Genomic DNA, 18,247 nt, shown 5'->3' on the forward strand with positions numbered 1-18,247 from the left:
TTGTAGACCCTGTCCCAAAGCACACAGCTAGCCTGCAGCGCCCAGTTCTTGCTATGTCTGGGACAGGAGGGCAGCTCATTTGCACTCCTTCAGATAGGCATGGGAGCCCTGCCCAGGAGAGCTTTTCCTCTTTGCCTGAACCAGCTTCCACTGGCATTATATATAGAGTGCACTTCCATCCCTCCGAGACAGGAGCCCCAGCCTGCAAAGCCTGAGCTCTCTAGGGCTGACATTCTGTGATTACTGAGCATTGGTGGAAAGGGAAGGGGCACTAATTGAGTGAGTTAGTAATTTGGTTGCCAAGGCAACGCTTTTCTGATTGGGAGGAAAGGATCACAGGGTTCAACTTAGACTTTGCTGGATAGGAAAGTGTTGTCTGATCTTCACTCCATGTTCCTGCTTCTAAGCTGGAAAAAGAACTAGAAAAAAAAAGATAAAAATTGAATTCAGAGCATTTAAGCCTGGTTTAGCGTGATCTCAGGGCGGCAGGCATTGGATGCTCCATGGGCCTTTCTTTTATTCAAATCACTTCCTTGTTAATTGATTAATTTTAGTTGTTTTATTCAATTTGTAGCTTTGATCTTTTTATCTCACCTAGGCGGTGACCAGCTGTCTTTGTACTGTGCAGAATAATTTGTAAGAAAATGGTTACAGTAGACAAGGGAGGTCGTCCTGTTGGAAGAATGCTTGCCTAGAATCCAAACCCCAGGACTCAAAAACATTTGTAATCCCAGTACTTGGGAAGTTGAGGTAGGAGGATTAGAAATTCAAGGTTAACCTCTGTTACGAAGCAAGTTGAAGGCCAGCCTGGGCTACATGAGATCCTATATCTGAAAATCAAAATTGTTATAGCATACCTGGCACTCCAGGTGACTGGATAATTGGGACAGCATTTTCCAGGGTTCTGATGCCAAGGTCACCAATTTGGACAACCATGGAGGTATCATTTACCTGCAGCTTTGCCTAGTAAACAAAATTGGACCTTTTATAAAGATATGGAGCACTCGAAAAGAGGCCTGAACCGGAAGCCCCCCCAAAAATCTGGCTTCTAGACTGATAGATTTCACCACTGACTTCAGAGAATCCCTCCATCCTGTCTATACTCTTTGGCTAGGGAGCATCTATAGAATGATCTATAGGTGTATCTTGCTCAGTTTTCATGAAACTCTTTGTCGTTCAACCCACTCGCCTGAGAGCATGCAAGTGTACACAGTTCTAATAACATTAACCACTGATAGAAATTCTGACTTATTCTGTTCTAAAAAAGGATTTAAGGGTGAGTAGTAGAACCTGTCAAGATTTTTCATTTTTACTTACTTACCTTTTATTAAGTATAAGTACTCTTTGAAGTATCTTAGAATGGAGAGAAAGAAATGGGCTGCATCTTGCCATATTGCCCAGGCTGGTTTCAAACTCCAGGGCTAGGGACTGGAGAGATGTCTCAATGGTTAAGAATAATTGCAGGCAGTGGTGGCCCACGCCTTTAATCCCAGCATTTGGGAGGCAGAGGTAGGTAGATTTCTGAGTTCAAGGCCAGCCTGGTCTACAGAGTGAGTTCAATGACAGCCAGGGCTACAAAGAGAAACCCTGTCTCGAAAAACCAAACTAAAACCAAACAAACAAAAGAATAATTGTTACACTTACAGAGGACCTGAAATCAGTTCTCAGGGCCTATATGGTGGCTCATAACCATTCTAGTTTCAGGGGATCTGAATCCTGGTTTTGACCTCTGAGAGCACTGGGTATGGATACGGTACACAGGTATATATTTGGGCAAATACTTATCCATATAAAATAAAATAAATCTTAAAAAATACAAACCCAGCTGGGCGGTGGTGGTGCACGCCTGTAATCCCAGCACTTTGGGAGGCAGAGGCAGGCGGACTTCTGAGTTCAAGGCCAGCCTGGTCTACAGAGTGAGTTCCAGGACAGCTAGGGCTATACAGAGAAATCCTGTCTTGAAAAAACCAAATCCAAAAAAAAAATACAAACCCAGGGCTGACCCACCCCTTCTGTGTCAGCCTCCTGAGTAGATGGAACTATATGCCTGCCACTGTGCTTACCTTGGCTAGGTGTGTGTGTGTATGTGTAGTTCTGGGCCATGTATATTCTAGGCAGGAATTTTATAAAAAGGCTTATAGAACTGTACTCTATTTCAACTACATAGCATCTCTCTGCATGGTATCTATTAGTTTCCTCACCTCCCTGCCCCCCCCCCCCACCTTTAGAAAGAAAGGGTCTTATGTTGCCCAGGCTGGCTCCAATATGTAACTAAGGATGACTCTGAATTCCTGATTCTCCTCTCCGTGCCTCCCAAGTGCTGAGATTATGAGCATGTACCAAGCTTGGTTTCTGTTTCATCTTTATAGGGAGGCCCGTATTGGGTGACCTCTGGCTGCTTATTAATTTATAGGCACGTTCTCATTCCGTAGCCTAGGCTGGCCTGGAACTTGTACCTCTCCTTCTGTCTCAGCTCCCCAAGTGCTGGTCTATAAACACAAACCACCATGCTACCAAGAATCTGGTTCTTCAGTGCATTAGCATTTGCTCATTGATAGTTTGGAGACAGAAAAGCCTTGGACTGCCTAGACCTAGATCTCTGAGAAGCGCCTCCGTAAAAAACTCAGGGCTATGCCCGCACCAGAGCCTCGGACCACCACCCACACAAGCTCAGCACTGCACTACAGAGGCTCCTTCCTTGTCTTCAAGTCCTCATAATTGTCCTCCTCTTGCTGGGCAGGTCATGGGAAATGGCATGCCTGAGGTGTTCAGAAGCTGCCCCTCGGACTACGTGTCCAGTGAATTTAAGATGCAATGGCACATTGAATCAAAAGAACTGACATCTAACACACAAGACAGCAAATGCTCCCAACGAGTAAGTTTCCATTGAATGAAAAATCACGGACCCCAATCACCTGGCTCCTTAGAGCCAGTTCTGGAAAGGAAGGGCTAGGAACTACCAATCATTCTCTAGGACATGCTAGGCCGCCATCACGCAGGCTGTATCTCACTGTCCGTGCGGCACAGGAGAGGACATGGAAAAACCAGAGTTCCGATACTTCTCCAAGGTCCCTGCCCCACTTCACCCCTTGCTATCCAACTCGAGCTCCTTCCTTGAGGGAACAGATTGTGTCATCGCTGAGACAGGATGGTAGCAAATGTACTAAAGGCAAAGAGGGAAGTGTCATTTAATAAGATCTCAACCAGTGTTCCTACTATCGGGTTTATATCTTGGGTAGCACCTGGTCAACAGCCCCATCAGGGCGCCAGAAGAGTTGAGCCTGTGTAGCGTAGGTGGAGCAGTAAGCCTCCCAGACGGATGCTCTGACGTCCTCCCTGACACCCAAAAGGCTCTGAGGTTTGCTGAATGGGATTGGTCCAAAACCTGACCTCACTTTCATTTAATTTCATGCCAGCACGTACACACCCAGCTGCACAGGCCTCGTCTGACTACTGAGCTGCTCAGACACAAAGGCCTCTAATTACCAGCCTCAAGCCAGGCTGACAGAGATTTCAAGTGTTTTCATGTTTATGGAGATCAGAGAAATGTGCTCTGCACATCTTTCCCACAGGAGGCAAGTACAAAATAAAAGCGGGAGGGAAAAACCCAACACATTTATTCAAAAACAGTTATTTTAGTTAAATTAAAATCCTATAATCAGGACAGCCACAATTCCAGTCACTCCGGTGCGAAGTGTAGATATGTCAATAGCCACATCTGGATGCTGAACAAGCCATTGACTCCATAAAACTAAAACCCAACGGTCCGCTCAGAGTGAACAGTATTTCCAAGCACTTCACAGTCACAATAGCAAAAAAGCCATCAGCTTCCCCATTTGGAGGGTCACACATTTTCTACTAGGTTTCCTTCACTTACAAAAGCGATCGAGCAGGCAGGCACAGCTGGGGGAGGAGGGTCAGAAGGAGGAAATCAACTCAGTCTATCCAGGGAACTGCAGCTGTTATTACAAATGGCCCCCGAGAGCCCATTAGAAGCGGCTGTGTGAGACTGTGTCCCAAGCTGTGTCCCTGGAGTGCCCATTATGTGGAACTTCCCCAGTCCCCTAACCTGGCCTCTAGCATCGTCAGCACCACCACCTCGCTTGAGTAGGGCAGCAGAACCAAGGGGGAAAGGTGGTACTAGGCCACTGTCTCAAGGCAAGCAGGGAAGGGTAGGGGCGGTGGCCTTGGGCAGGAAGCACAGCAGAAGGCCAGTACCCGCTATCCCCACCCCCTCTGGAGGTGTGTGGGGGGGTGGGGGGTGGGGTGGGGGAGTCCTTAGAGAGCTCCTGCAGTTGCAAAACAGTGTGCTCTCCTCCTAGCAAGGTAATTCAGTAAATCTGTGCTGGAGCCCGACTACAAGGTGCACATCCAGGAAACAGTGACCTTGAACCCCAAAAGGGATGGGTCTCCTTTAAAAACACACTTTATGAAGGCAGGAGGGGTCACTCCATGCTTCCCTATACCCTTCCATCACCCAACACAGCTCACTGCTGTCTCCACCCTACACAGCTGGGGGGGGCAGCTTTCCCTAACACTGTGCTAATAGCAACCCGTTGAAAAAAAAGGGGATAGACAAACAAACAAACAAAAAACCGGCTACTTCTATTCAGCCCCAAGAGGGTCCTCTCGTGGTACCGCATGTTTTACACTGAAACCAGCACCGCAAAAGATGAGATGGTCTTTTTTAACTGTCGTTAAATGTTCAAGTGTGGCATTTTGGGGGCGCTCCCCGAAATTAAGTCCCCTCCCCCAAAGTGGATCAGGAACCAGCCCTGAAAAGTACAGCAAGTAACGGGAGCATCGTCCTTCGCTCCATAGCTGGTTGAGCCGATCCTGAGAGCATGCACCATGGCCACGTGGTTGTCCGCTTGGCCAGGAGAGTCTGCGCAGAACTGCAGCGACCAGGTTGGATCGTGCCAAAAAAGGAGTCCTGTTGACAGCCTGCGGTGCGCTCTATAGAATCTGCTTTAAACAAACCTAAGTCCTGGGTTTCAAAAGGTTTGGGGCTCTCAATTTCAGTTACCCATGAAAATATTTGCGATATTTTGGATGTCTTCCTTAGCTTATTTTCCCGTTTCCAAATGCTCGATTCCTCCACCAGCTCCGGCTGGGTGAAGCCCTTGGTCCCCGGCTACAAGCTGGTGCTGTGGCCACTTAGGTTGTTAGCTGCCAGGGACAAGAAGGTCGTCCCCAGTTCTGAGCTGCGCCCTCCTCATGCAAGCGCCAGGGTCGCTGCAAGCCGCACGAGGGCTCCCGGGCGAAGGCGGCTCATGCACCGGAGCTGACAGAGGCCCGAGGAACTGGTGTGCGGGAAGCTTTGCGTGTAGCTGCAGCCGTCGCGAATGAAGTCTCCGCACCGCTTCCTTGATGAGGTTTCCCGAGAGCACGAGCTGCTGCAGGAGCCGGTGCGGGTCGTCGTCGCCAGTGCGGGTCTCCGGCTGAGATCCGCGTCGCTGTTGCAGGCGGCGGGACGCGGCTGCGTTCCGGAGCCAACCTCGCCGGCACGGGCCGGACAGTGGCTGCGGGGTGCTCAGTTTGCCGGTGCCCGGGGGTCCCTCAAGGCCCGGCTGCTGGGGCAGCGCGCTGGCGCCCGGGGCGATCTCCGCCACGCAGTAGGGCGCCGTCCGGCCCCGCACGCGCCCGCGCTCCCCCAGCACGCAGCGCACAGCTCCCGGGGGCGCAGGGTCCCCGGCCTCCGCTGAACCCGCCGGCCGCAGCAGCCGCCTCGCTGGGGCCTCGGCTTCGTCCGCTGGCAGCGCCGCCAGGACCCGCGGGGGCGCGGGCGGGGGCCCCGGGGCGGCACACCGCGAGGCCGGGCCGTCGTGCCCCGCGTCCAGCTGCAGCGTCTCGCCGATCTGGGCGATGAGCCGGTCCACGTCGGTCGAGCCGCCTAGAGTCACCGACTGCTGCAGCAGGAGGAAGCTGTCGTCGTCCTCCTCCCCCTCAGCCTCGTCGCCGGCTTCCTCCTCCTCCTCCCTCCGGCACGGCATGGCCCCCCGCCCGGGCCCCCGCGGCTGTGCGGGCGTCGCTGGTTGCTCGGTTGGCCGCGGGCTCGGTGGGCCGCGGCTGGGGCGGGAGCGGGGCGGAAACCCGGGCCGGGCCGGGCGGGGGCCGAGCCTGGGACGCGGAAGCCGGGACCACCGGGCAGTGGCACCGTGCGCCTGAGAGCCGCGGGAGCCGGAACGCCGGCGGCTCGGGTTGATTTGTAAACAATGGATGACGTCGCGCGGCTCCTACCACCGCGCGCGGCCGGGGGGTGCTGTCTCCTTGGCAGTGGTGAGCCTGTAGGGCCAGGGGACAAAGTAGAGCCTGGTTGTCCCGGAGCCACATCAGCGTGTCTACTGTGTGCAGGGATGCACGGGGAAGTTGATTCTGGTTCGCTCAGCCGCGCCTAATTGGCATTCCACAAGATGGACACCTTGGGGGACTCGATTGGTCTCTTCCACACACAGTCACTTCCACACACTTACACCTCCACACACTCCCCTCAGCACGTCAAGTGGTTTGGTTTAGGCGGTGGCGTTTCTTTCTTTTTTTCTTTTCTTTCTTTTCTTTTTTTAAGGTTTGGGTGCCAGAGTCAGACGAAGATGGAAAGGAGAGGGAGTGAGGCTAGGAATCGCAGTGGCGATTAGGAAAAGGTTGTTGCCAAAGATGCAAAGGAGGATGGAGACCTTGTTGTCTGATGTGGATGGCTGAGTTGGAAATGCGCAAAACGGCCACAGATTCGTATTTCTTTACTGTGGATCCAGGGCATTTAGGGCTGTGTCGACTACTGGCCCTTTGCAAGGAACTGTAATATGGAAAGTGAATGTGTGTTAACAGGAATTTAGTAGTCAAATGAGGATTAGTCACCTATAAAGGGTAGCAATGGTGAGCTGGTTATATGAAAACAGAGCCTCGGCCATCTTAACTGTTCCAGATAGCATTGTTGAATTAATGGTTAACCAAATCTTTATTAGTTTTTTTTTTAATATTTATTTATTTAGTGACAGGGCCTAGAGTATGCTCTTGGATTGGCTGTGGAGCTGAAGATCACCTTGAACTCTTCATCCTCTTGCTTACAGTTGGGAACCAGTAGGTCAGGTTTGTTTATTTAAAGTGTTAGAGATTACATCCAGGGCCTTGCACATGTGAGGACTGCGTTACATCTGAGCTAATAGTAATTTGATGACCTTTTTCAAATGGACTTCGACAGACCTCAGTGTGGTGACACACATCTGTAATCCCAACACTAGGAAGGCGGAGGCAGGAGGATCATAAGTTCAAAATCATTCCTGGCCAAATAGCAAGTTTGGGGCCAGCCTGATACACAGAACTCTGTGACCTAGTTTCTGTTCCAAACACACACACACAATTTAAAAGAAGTGAATTTTGTAACATGTAAATTGTACAATATAAAGTTGCCGTAAAACTAGTCATAAAGTGTTTACAGACACTCCAAGGCTAATGAAGAGTCTGACAGGGCGGAGAACAGCAGCCAGGGCTTACGCTCCGCTGGAGAGGCAGAGTTGGGAAGATTGCTCAAATCCATGGGTTCTAGATTTAGTTTGGGACAAAATAGTGAGACTGAATTCAAAAGTAAGTAAATAGGGAGCGGTGACTCACGACTTAAGAGCGCGGGCTGTTCTCTTGAAAGACCCGGCTTGGTTTCTGGCACAACCATTGGTAACTTCACATCTAGAGGCCTTTTTCTGGCCTCCAATGTGCACAGTGACAAGGGTGGTACTAGGCATACATTCAGGGGAAACATTCATGCACATTTAAACCGTTTGAAAGAAGAATTGGCTAGCCTGTAAGACGCCTTAGAGGAAAAGATGCTTTCCATCGAGATTGGCTACTTGAGTCCAGTCCTTACCACCCTTGGTGGAAAGAAACAATTCCTACAAGTTATCCTCGGACTTCAACACCCTCCCCCAACTAAATAAATAACTGCAACTTTAAACACTTAAAAAGAGAGTAGAGGGGCAGGAGAGACTGCTCAGCGGCTGGTTAAGAGCACCGACTGCTTTTCAAAAGGTTCTGAGTTCAATTCCCAGCAACCACATGGTGGCTCACAACCATCTGTAATGGGATCTGATGCCCTCTTCTGGTGTGTGTCTGAAGACAACTACTGTGTATTTATGTAAATAAAATAAATCTTAAAAAAAAAGTTGGCTTCATTTTTTTCAAGAATAGAGAAAATGTCAGAACAGAGGAAAAGTCAGTTTCTTTTCTTCTTCTTCTTCTTCTTCTTCTTCTTCTTCTTCTTCTTCTTCTTCTTCTTCTTCTTCTTCTTCTTCTTCTCCTCCTCCTCCTCCTCCTCCTCCTCCCCCTCCTCTCCTCTTCCTCCTCCTCTTCCTCTTCCTCCTTTTTTTTTTCTCTTTATTTTTTGAGACAAGACCTCCTGTAGCCCCCGCTGGCATGAAATTCACTCTGTAGCTAAATGGTCTTTTTTGTTTGGTTGGTTTGGTTTGGTTTTGGTTTTGTGTTTTGTTTTTTTTTTTCTAGACAGGGTTTCTCTTTGTAGCCCTGGCTGTCCTGGAACTCACTCTGTAGACCAGGCTGGCCTTGAACTCAGAAATTCACCTGCCTCTGCCTCCCAAGTGCTGAGATTAAAGGCCTGGGCCACCAGCTACCACTGCCTGGCTGAAGATAGTCTTGAACTCATGATTATCCTGCCTCTACCTCCCAAGGGTTCTGAGCTCTTTCAACAGTTCCCTCCTTGTAACAGAGCCAGTTTGAAGAAAATACTCAAACTTCTAAATCTAGGTAATCTGCACGTCTGTGGTATTATAAAATTTGTCAGTTGATAAAGAAGCTGCTCTCTGGTCTGTCTGTCTGTCTCTCTCTCTCTGAAGCTGGATCTCACTCTGTAGTCCAGACTGTCCTAGAGTTTCTGATAATCTTCCTGTCTTGGTTTCCTTAAGTGCTGGCGTTGCAAGCATTTGGCGCTGCTCCAAGCAGTTTTTCTTTGTAATTTAGATGCCATTTATTTCATGTATTTATTTATTGCCCTACTTAGAATCTCTATAAACAAGATTGTATAGAAGTGGTGAGACCAGCCATGTTGATCTTTATGATCAGGAAATCATTGTCTTTGATGTAAGCTGTGGGTGTTGAACTGATGGCTTTTATAAGCTGAGGATATGCCTTTGTATTCCTGGTGTGTTAAAAATTGTTTTTAATCATGGAAGAGTCATTTATTTGATTAGTTTACTTGATATATTTCCTCCTCACTTTGACTCATTGTTCATATGAAAGCATGTTGAAGCTGTTTTATTCAACCTGATTACTTAAAGGTTTAAGGTGAGAAAAAGAACCAGGTATGGTGCACATATTCACAGTCCTGGAGCCTAGAAGATAGAGGTAGAAGGGTCAGGAGTTCAAACCCAGCCTCTGCTACAGAGCAAGTTAGGGATCAACCTGGACTATTTGAGATCCTGCCTCAAAAAATAGAAGTAAGGGGGCTAGAGAGAGTGCTCAGCAGTTAAAAGAACACTGCTGTGCTTCCAGAAGACCTGTGTTCAATTCCCAGCACCTGCCGGACGTTGGCAGTACACACCTTTAATCCCAGCACTTGGGAGGCCGAGGCAGGCAGATTTCTGAGTTCAAGACCAGCCTGGTCTACAGAGTGAGTTCCAGGACAGCCAGGGCTATACAGAGAAACCCTGTCTCAAAAAGAAAAAGGAAAAGAAAAAAAAAATTCCCAGCACCCAAATTGCAGCCCACAACTGTAACTCCAGTTCCTTGAAATCTGACACTCTCATACAGACATGAATAAATGCACATAAAATAAAAATAAATAATAATAAAAAGGCTGATACCATATTTTAAAACAATAACAACAACATAAGATGGGCCAGGGAGCCAGGCAGTGGTGGCACACGCCTTTAATCCTAGCACTTGAGAGGCAGAGGCAGGTGGATTTCTAAGTTCAAGGCCAGCCTGGTCTACAGAGTGAGTTCCACGACAGTCAGGGCTACACAGAGAAACCCTGTCTCAGGAAAAAAAAAAAAAAAGACAGGGAACATGAACTAAATTTAAATAGTAGCAGTTTATAATTTTTGGGTTTTTTTTTTCAGCTCAAAATCTATAAGCCCACAAGGCTGAATAGAATGCTCAGTGGTTAAGAATCTGTGTTTCAGGGGGCTGGAGAGACGGCTCAGCAATTAAGAGCACTGACTGCTCTTCTAAAGGTCCTGAGTTGAAATCCCAGCAACCACATTGTCACATGGTGGCTTCCAACCATCCGTAGAGAGATCTGACATTCTCTTCTGGTGTGTGTAAGGACAGCTACAGTGTGCTTACATATAATAAATAAATCTTTTTTTTTTTTTTAAAAAAGCCTTGTTGCTCCTCTAGAAGACCAGGGTCCACTTCCCAGCCCTGACACAGTGGCTCTCGCCACCTGTAACTCCAGCTCCAGGGCATTCTCTGTCCCCCTTTGACCTCCACAGGCACCAAACATGAATGTAGTGCACATAAAATACATGAAGATGAAAACAGTCACATGTAAAATAGAGTGAATAGATACAAAACATGTGTAAGCCTGACGCATTACTGTAGGTATGAGAAACAAGAAACGTCAGAGCGGTCCGGGGAAAGAGTCTGGCAGTTAGTTTTTCTAGTACAAGCAAAACACATAGACACGTAGCTCAGTTCTAATCCATAGTCGCTCAGGAGAAGCAAACAGACCAAGCCACTGTCAACCGTGGCAGCCTTATTGATCACAGTCCCAAACTGGATCAACCCAAGTAGTCCTTTACAGGAAGCCACAAACCAACCCAAGGTACACCCGCATCTCGGTGGCAGCAGAATGAAGTTTCCAAACCCGAGCTAAGTGGAAGGAACCAGAACCGAGTCCACACCACAGTGGGTGCTGAGGAGACTATGTCATTTACTTCCCTCTTTTGAGGCAGGGTCTGACTATGTAGCCCTGGCTATTCTGGAACTCACTCTGTAGACCTGGTTAGCCTCAAACTCAGATCTCTGACGGCCCCTGCCTCCCAAGTGCTAGGATAATTGGTGTGTATCACCACGCCCAGCAGACAATGTAATCTCCAATCAGAGCAATGCGAGAACGTATATCATTTGAGAGGTTCTGAGGAAGCGTACTGGAACCTTGGCGTGACGCTCTCTCTCTCCCCTTTGTTCTGGATCTCACAAGTATAGGTAGCCTTCTGTAGAAACTCAACAAACGCAAAGGGTAAAATAAACTACAGAAAATACTAAAGTCTGGTTACTAGCAGGCATGTTGATGGGTTTGGAGGTAAGGTCACTAGTTACTAGCAGGCGTGCTGATGGGTTTAGAGGTAAGGTCACTATTTACTAGCAGGCGTGCTGATGGGTTTGGAGGTGAGGTCACTAGTTACTAGCAGGAGTACTGATGGGTTTGGAGGTGAGGTCACTAGTTACTAGCAGGCATGCTGATGGGTTTGGAGGTAAGGTCACTAGTTACTAGCAGGCGTACTGATGGGTTTGGAGGTGAGGTCACTGGTGCTGGTCATTTATTCTTCAGTGCACTCTAAAAAATAAATCAGTTTTTTTCCTCTCATCCCTTGCTTCCGAATGATGACTCTAAGACTAATTATTTGTTAATAAATACCTAGGCCATAAGCTCTGTCTTGTTTGTTTGGTTTTTTGGATTTGTTTTTTTCAGGACGGGGTTTCTCTGTGTAGCCCTGACTGTCTTGGAACTCACTCTGTAGACCAGGCTGGCCTCGAACTCAGAAATCCACCTGCCTCTGCCCCCCAGAGTGCTGGGATTACAGGCGTGTGCCACCACCACCTGGCTCTCTGTCTTGTTTTCTGACTTTCTCTTAACTTATTATGCCTTTTATTCTAACCTGGGTTCAGCTATACAGCTGGTTTCCTCTTCTTACATCTGTCTCCTCAGAGTTCCAGGGGCAATTCTCCCCTTTATTCTACCCTGACTTCAGCTACCTCCTAGTTTACGTTTGCCTCTTCAGCTTTCTAGCTCGACTTTCTCAACGATTATCACTATTTCCCAGAATTCTCTCTATCCCTGCTGGATGTCCCGCCTCCTGTTTCCTGTCTCAGCTCACTGGCCACAAGCTATTTTTATTGACAGGTAATGCTTACAAGAGAGAATCCAATCTTAAGATGGATTGATATAAGGTAGAAGTGTGTTTAGACACACTTATCACTTAAATCATAAAACACCTACAGAAAATGTTTGTCACTAGCCGGGTGGTGGTGACATACACCTTTAATCCCAGCACTCTGGGAGGCAGAGGCAGGCGGATTTCTGAGTTGGAGGCCAGCCTGGTTTATAGAGTGAGTTCCAGGACAGCCAGGGCCACACAGAGAAACCCTGTCTCGAAAAACCAAAAAAAAAAAAAAAGTTTGTCACTATATGCCCTACATGTGGGTGACATTCTTTTAGTTGTGTACCTAATGTAATGAAAAAAATTATGTCTACACTAAAAACGTGTATACAAGCATTGATAGCATCACAACTCGAGTGTTTGCCGACTGATGAGTGAGATGCATCTGTATACTACGGATGGTTACCCACTGTAAAGGAGTGATGTGTGACATGGCACAGTGAAACTCGAAAACCTTACATTAAGTAAAAGAAGCTGGGTGGCTGGGCATGGAGGAATTTCCTGTAATCCCAGCTCTCTGTGGAGGCAAAGGCAGGAAGAGCTTTTGGGTCTGAGGGCAGCCTGGTCCTGGTCTGCATAGGGAGTTCCAGACCAGTCACTGTAACATGGTGAGACTCTGTCAAACAATTAAATTCAATTAAATTAAAAAATCTGAATTGAAGCTGGGCGGTGGTGGCACACGCCTGTAATCCCAGCACTTGGGAGGCAGAGGCAGGCGCATTTCTGAGTTCGAGGCCAGCCTGGTCTACAGAGTGAGTCCAGACAGCCAGGGCTACACAGAGAAACCCTGTCTCAAAAAAAAAAAAAAAAAAAAAAAAACCAAAACAAAACAAAAATCTGAATTGAGACTCCACAGAGACACAGTGGATAAGCGACTGACTGTTGCCAGCGCAAGTGAAGAGAAGGGAAGCAGGGCCAATTAGGTGAGGAGGAGGTTCTGAAATTAGTGGTGATACTTGCACAATGCGATACATTAAAAGAATCACTGGAAAACTGGACATGCCTACAATTCCTGAACTTGGGAGGCGGAGGTACTATGAGTTCACACTTCTCTGCAGCTGCATAGTGAGTTTAAGGCCAGCCTGGGCTACATGAGACCCTGTTCCAAAAAAGAACAAAAAACCCAAACCAACAAAGTAGCAAGGAGGGGAGTGTGGGGCTAGGGCTATGGCTCACTTGGTTAAGGACTTGTCTAGCACTCAGAAGATCCGTGGTTCCATCTCCAGACAAAACCAAGTGAACAGAACCCTAGAAAACACTGAAGTGGTTACTTTATAGCGGTGGAATTTTTCTTTCTTTTTTCCTTTCTTTCTTCCTTTCTTCTTCCTTCCTTCTTTTCCTTCCTTTCCTTCCTTCCCTTCCTTCCTTTCTTTTCTTTTCTTTCTTTTCTTTCTTTTCTTTCTTTTCTTTCTTTTCTTTCTTTTCTTTCTTTCTTTCTTTCTTTCTTTCTTTCTTTCTTTCTTTCTTTCTTTCTTTCTTTCTTTCTTTCTTTCTTTCTTTTCTTTCTTCTTTCTGAGACAGGGTTTCTCAGTGTAGCCCTGGCTGTCCTGGAACTCACTCTATAGACCAGGCTGGCCTCAAACACAGAGACCATACCTCTGCTTCTGCCTCCTGAATACTGGCACTAAAGGCATACACTACCACTGCCCAGCCCCCAAATGGTGGATTTTATAATATGGGAAGTCAGTCTCTTTCTCACGCCTTTCTCTATCTTTACTTCTGTGGCTGCCGTTAGACTCCAAGGTCTTGCATATGCTATGTGTTAGACAAGTTCTAGTGTAGACCCAGCCTCAAACTCAAAATTTAAAATGTTAGGGAGGCAGAAGCAGGCTGAGCTCTGTGAGTTCCAGGACAGCGTGGTCTTCATAGTGAAAAGATTTCTTAGAAAGGAAGAAAGAGAGAGAGAGAGAGAGAGAGAGAGAGAGAGAGAGAGAGAGAGAGAAGGAAAGAAGGAAAAGAAAAGAAAGGGAAAGGAAAGAAAAGGAAAATATAGTTATAGAACAAATACACTGTCAAATCTTTCAATTTTATTGGCTGTTAAGAAGTTTAGGATCAGGCCGGGCGGTAGTGGTGCACGCTTGTAATGCCAGCACTCTGGGAGGCAGAGGCAGGCGGATTTCTGAGTTCAAGGCCAGCCTGGTCTACAGAGTGAGTTCCAGGAGGGCTACACAGAGAAACCCTGCCTCAAAAAACCAAAAAAAAAAAAAAAAAAGAAGTTTAGGATCGGATTCCAGAGGTCCTGAGTTCAAATACCAGCAACCACATGGTTGCTCACAACCATCTGTAATGGGATCCGATGCCCTCTTCTGGTGTGTCTGAAAATAGCTACAATGTACTCATAAATAAATAAATCTTAAAAAAAAAAAAAGAACTTTAGAATCATCCAGTCTTAGACAAGGGGAGAGACTTGTGAGCCCGGTGCAGGCAGCGGCTGCGGGGATGAGGGTTGGGGGAAGGGAGCAGAGGCGAGGGGGAGTCAAACACCTCTTACAAGGTTGGCAGAACACCACAGGACAACTGTGCAAGTGTGCATTCCACAGATGAGAGGATTCCCTTGGCCTCTGCCGCTGTGCATTGACCAAATTCTTCCCTGCTGTGAGTGATCACTCCAGAAGATGAGGTGAGACTGTTACAAAAGCCAGCAGGGCCCCTGGATTGCCTGTGAAGCAGCAAGGCAGACAAAGGTTGGTCTTTGATGCTCCCTTAGTGGCCTATCGACTCCCGGGGCAGAGACACCCGGGTAGAGCCAGCCTTGAATTTGTACAGGGATTTGTACAAAGATGAGGATTTAACAGTTCAGGGGATTCAAACTGAGTTGCTAAGAGGTCTGATGGAGGTTTTAGACATCTCTACAGTGGAACAAGTGGCAAGTCTGAAGTCCTGACCTCTCGAAGCTGCCAATGAGGGTGGGGAGAAGAGCAGCCACTGGACAAAGAGGATGTCTGAGCCCCTGATCTAGAGCCCAGAGGTTAAAACAGCCAGATGGTTTTGGGCTGACAAGCTACAGCGGTGTCGAACATTTCTTCACTAATAGAAGGAGAAAGCGCTTAGGAAGGTCCAGAGGGATGCTCTTCAGGGTGGGAAATTCACTCGGACTCCATTGCAGTCTCTCTAAATACCTAAAAATCAGGACTTCGTACATTTGACCTTCAAACTGGTGAATGTGGGTCCTACTATTCTGACTGGCATGCTTATAGAAAGAGGACTCCCCCCAATCCCACATGCCAGGCAGTGGTGGCGCATGCCTTTAATCCCAGCACTCGGGAGGCAGAGGCAGGCGGATTTCTGAGTTCAAGGCCAGCCTGGTCTACAGAGTGAGTTCCAGGACAGCCAGGACTACATAGAGAAACCCTGTCTGGAAAAAAAAAAGATTGCAACATGACTCAAAAGGCCAAGTGATTGGTTTTTGTAGCCTCTCTCTTTCAAAGATATTTTATGAGCTTCGTTCACTCATCGACTTATTTACTTTTGTGTTTATTTCTTTGTATCCCGCCGCTCCGTGTCAGACAGGTTGCAGCCATAGTAGGGACTGCTGTTTATCATCAATAACCATTTCTTGCTCTGAATTGTGGTCACATCTGAGCCACAAGACTGAATGCATCAGGGCTGGAGAGATGACGACCTGGTCAAGAGCACTGGATGCTTTTTCAGGGGACCCGGGTTACTTAGTGTCCACACAGTAGCCCACAACTGTTTGTAACTTAAGTTCTAGGGGCTGCAATAACCATTTCTGGTCTGTGTGTGTGTGGGGGGGGGAGGGACCACACAATGCTGTGCATACACACAGTATTCTTATACATAAACTAAAACTTTCAAAACAAAACAACCTTAAAAGGAAAAAGACTTCATATATCAATTCCTTTTGCAAACAGGTGCAGCCACGTGATTACATTTCTAGAGTTATAAGTAAAAGTCTCTGTTGTCCCTTAGGGCGTCTCCCTCCGAGGAAAGGGTAAGCCCTTCTCTTTTTCTTTTACCCTTCTGATTGATTTCCTTTTTACTTCTACAACAGTATCTCAGTAAATGGCTCAGGCTGGCTTTGAACTTTACATCCTCCTGTCTTCCTCTCTCCAAGTAAGTGGAATTACAGGGCACACAGCCACACCTGGCTTCCTGCTTTCATTTTGTTGACTGGAATGTGGATGTGAAAAGCTCTGGCAGACATGATGAACTCTGCGGCTCCGATGAAAGGTGATGAACGTAACGAGGTTTCAAAGCCACAGATAATGTGTACACCGGCTTAGGAGTCTCTATGCAAGAAAGAAGCAACCTATCTTGCTTCAAGCCAAGCAAGACCTTTTAAAAGATAATATCAGGGACTCCCACAGTGGTTTGAAATCATCTGCAGAGTAGGAGACAGACAATAATTGTCACTACCGAACACTGGACTATTTTAGTACTTTTTTTAAAAAAATTATTTATTCATGTATTTTATGTATATGAGTGTTCTGCTTTCATGCACACCAGAAAAGGCAATTAGATCCCCTTATAAATAGTGGTGAGTCACCACGTGGCTGCTGGGGATTGAACTCAGGACCTCTGGAAGAGCAGTCAAGCGCTATTACCCGCTGAGCCATCTCCCCGGCCCCTTAGTACATTTCTTAAGATATAATTTACATGCTAGAAATTCCCCCATTTAAAGTCTGCAGTTCAGTGGCTGTTAGATGTTTACAGTTGTGCACCCATTACCATTATCTAATTTTAGGACATTTGCATTTCCCCAAAAGGGAACTTTTTACCCATTTATCTACATTCGGTATTTCTTCTTTCCCGATACCCTGGACCATGCTTTGCCTTAAAGGTTTCCTTTAGCCTTCCAGTAACCTTTGAGTTTGGTACTGCTATTTCTTTTTCTTCCCTTTTCTTTAAGATTACTTTTTTAAGGTTGTGAATTATGTGTATGGTATATGGTTTATGAATAAGTGTAGATATTTAAGGAGTTTGTTGGATCCTCTGGAGCTGGTACTACAATCAAATTGTGAACTGCCCGGTGTGGGTGCTGGGAACCAAATCTCCTAGAAATGGAGTTTTGGATGGTTGTCAACCACCCTATAATGGCTGGGAGCTAAACCCAAGTCCTCTGCAAGAACATAAGTGTTCTTAAAACCACCAACCCATCTTTCTAGACCCCACACAAACTCCTACTGCTACAGCCAGAATCCACACTCACATTGTACTTTATTTTATATACTTAATCTTTTACATTTTTATTTATTTAGTGTATATGGGTATTTTGCCTGTTTGTATGTCTGTGCACCAAGTATGTATCTGGTGCCTATAGAGGCCAGAAGATAGGATCTTGGAACTAGAGTTATAGAAGGTTGTGAGCTACCATGTGGGTGTTAGGAATTGAATCTAGGACCTCTGGAAGAGCAGTCAGTGTGCTCTTCATCACTGAGTCATCTCTCTGGTCCTACTTATAGTTAAATTACATTTACATTTACATTTATTTATTTCATTTCTCTATGTAGCCTTGGTCATGCTGGAACTTGCTCAGTATTCCAGGCTGGCCTCGATCTGGCAGCCTCTGCCTCCTGAGTGCTGGGATTAAAGCTGTACACCACCACTGCTGTTCTTTCTTTGCTTTTTTTAAGCAGTGGTGGTGTGCAGCTTTAATCCCAGCACTGTGTTTCCCAGGCTGGTCTTGTACCCCTACGCTCAAATAATCTTCCTGCTTTAGCTTTCTGAGTAGCAGGGATTCTGGGTATGGATCAGTACAGATAGTTTACTAAAATGTTTATTTATTTATTTTTAACAGTCTCAGATCATGCAGGCGGGCCTTGAACTGTGTCCTTGAAGATGACCTTGAACTCCTGACCTGTCTATCTTCCACTTCCTGAGAGCAGGGATTACAGGTGTGTGCCCTCACACTCAGTTCAAACTCAGTTTGAACCAGTATCAAAGGCCGGCCTTCTCAAACTGCTACCCAGAACCTAGATGCTGTAACCTGGATTTGGAAGATGCCAAAAAGCTCTAAAGCTCTTCTTTCCCTCTCCACCCCCCCCCCATCCCCCTTCTCCTCTTCCTCCCCTTCTTATGCCCCTCTTCTTTCCCTCTCTCTCCCCTTCCCTCTTCCTGCTCCCCCCATCCCCCACCCCTGACTTTCTTCCATGGAAATCCAGCCCCCCCCCCCCTGG

General features: G+C 47.0%; 1 protein-coding gene across 1 annotated transcript; it reads right to left on the reverse strand.

Moving 5' to 3' along the window:
• Positions 1 to 3,595: 3,595 nt before the first annotated feature.
• Frat1 (FRAT regulator of WNT signaling pathway 1) lies at positions 3,596 to 6,217 on the reverse strand. Its single transcript, XM_052185932.1, has one exon. It carries the CDS (start codon positions 5,991 to 5,993, stop codon positions 5,166 to 5,168), a length of 828 nt encoding a protein of 275 aa, XP_052041892.1. The 5' UTR covers positions 5,994 to 6,217; the 3' UTR covers positions 3,596 to 5,165.
• Between the last annotated feature and the right edge of the window lie 12,030 nt (positions 6,218 to 18,247).

This window comes from Apodemus sylvaticus, chromosome 1 (assembly GCF_947179515.1).
Source record: "Apodemus sylvaticus chromosome 1, mApoSyl1.1, whole genome shotgun sequence".
NCBI classification, from domain to species: Eukaryota; Metazoa; Chordata; class Mammalia; order Rodentia; family Muridae; genus Apodemus; species Apodemus sylvaticus.

Excerpts from the sequence above, each read along its gene's own strand:
- Frat1 (XM_052185932.1), bottom strand. The coding sequence starts at position 5,993 with ATGCCGTGCCGGAGGGAGGAGGAGGAGGAAGCCGGCGACGAGGCTGAG.